This window comes from Nanorana parkeri, unplaced genomic scaffold (assembly GCF_000935625.1).
Source record: "Nanorana parkeri isolate BGI_ZX_2015 unplaced genomic scaffold, ASM93562v1 scaffold2260, whole genome shotgun sequence".
Lineage (NCBI taxonomy): Eukaryota > Metazoa > Chordata > Amphibia > Anura > Dicroglossidae > Nanorana > Nanorana parkeri.
Genome location: NW_017308528.1, coordinates 94337 through 95589, shown reverse-complemented (window position 1 = coordinate 95589; position 1253 = coordinate 94337). Strand labels below are relative to the sequence as shown.

Here is a 1253-nt window from a genome sequence, read left to right as displayed (position 1 = left end):
ATATACATATAAACTTAAAAATAAATACCAAAACATAAATAATAATATAAATAATAATATAAATAGAATAATTTAAATAGAATAATAAATAATAATATAAATAATAATATCAGAGTAAATTAGATACAATTGTAGCGGGGGGAGGGTGACTGTCACAGCACATTTTACATTGTGGCGGTCCAACAGGAGAAAAAATCCAGCGAGCGGGCATAATGGTCCAGGCCAAGGCCAGAGCACGTGCTCCGGAATATTACAGGTCACACGGGGCACTGGCCACTTACTGGACCCTCCAGCTATGGAGGAACGACAAGGGCCAGCACGCTGACCACCGGGAGCCCACTGGGGGTTGTAGTTCCGCAGCAGCCGGAGAGATGAAGATGTCTCGCAGACGAGCACCCTGGCACACACACACACACACACCAAGCTGGCACTTACTTGAATCTGCCCTGGCAGTGTTGGCACTGTTCCCCCACCCAGCCGGGGTCGCACGCGCAGGTGTTGTTGACGCAGCGGCCGGAGAAGCATGGGCTCTTCTCGCAGGCTTTGCCCTGGGAGCTGTGAGCGAAGAGCAGCAGGTAGAAGAGTCCGGACCTCAGCAGGGACAACCCGGGGCATCCTGGGCACATGATGGTCGCCTGTGGCCCCAGACCTGAGGAGAGCATTGTCACAAGGCCCGAATTCCAACGTAGGGGCCCACCTCAGAGCAGCATGGAGGGAGCTAATGTAAAGTGCATGGAGGGCCTGACAGCAATGTATGTCACCTACCTATGGCTTAGTGTAGGAGAGAGCGTCAGCAGCCAGCTGTCTACAGACACGGCATCTATAGGGGCCTGCGGCGGAGATTCTATACCTGTAGGGAGATGCGTTATGGTGATATGGAAGTCTGGGTGCAGGTTCTGCTTACTATGTCGCCTCCTATAGATCTTACATGTGGATCTGGGAAATGATATCAAATTGTAGCCATCCAGCAACAAATAGTTAGAGCTTAATAGCAATGCGTATCCCCCGGGTATGTGCTGCACCTATAGATATTACACAGTCTACAGCCAAGCCATCTATAGGGGCCCGCCGGGAAGATTGGATACCATAGAACTCCAATGTACTTGCTGCTGGTTGTAGGTTCTCCTACACGGCTCACATATGGATTAGCTATATGATAAGAAATATATATCACGCTGCTATAGGGACTGAGTTATGTCAGGGCAGCAAATGTGAGGAGACATTATGGGCTCTGGGAATGAAGAATATAGGGG

At 49.5% G+C, this 1253-nt stretch overlaps 1 protein-coding gene across 1 annotated transcript in view; it reads right to left on the bottom strand.

The window, feature by feature from the left end:
• ATRNL1 (attractin like 1) overlaps positions 1–823 on the bottom strand; it is a 77791-nt gene extending 76968 nt beyond the window's left edge. The window contains 1 exon segment of the mRNA XM_018573163.1: positions 436–823. Coding sequence (XP_018428665.1) covers positions 436–662 — 227 coding nt within the window. The 5' untranslated portion in view covers positions 663–823.
• Positions 824–1253: the final 430 nt, after the last annotated feature.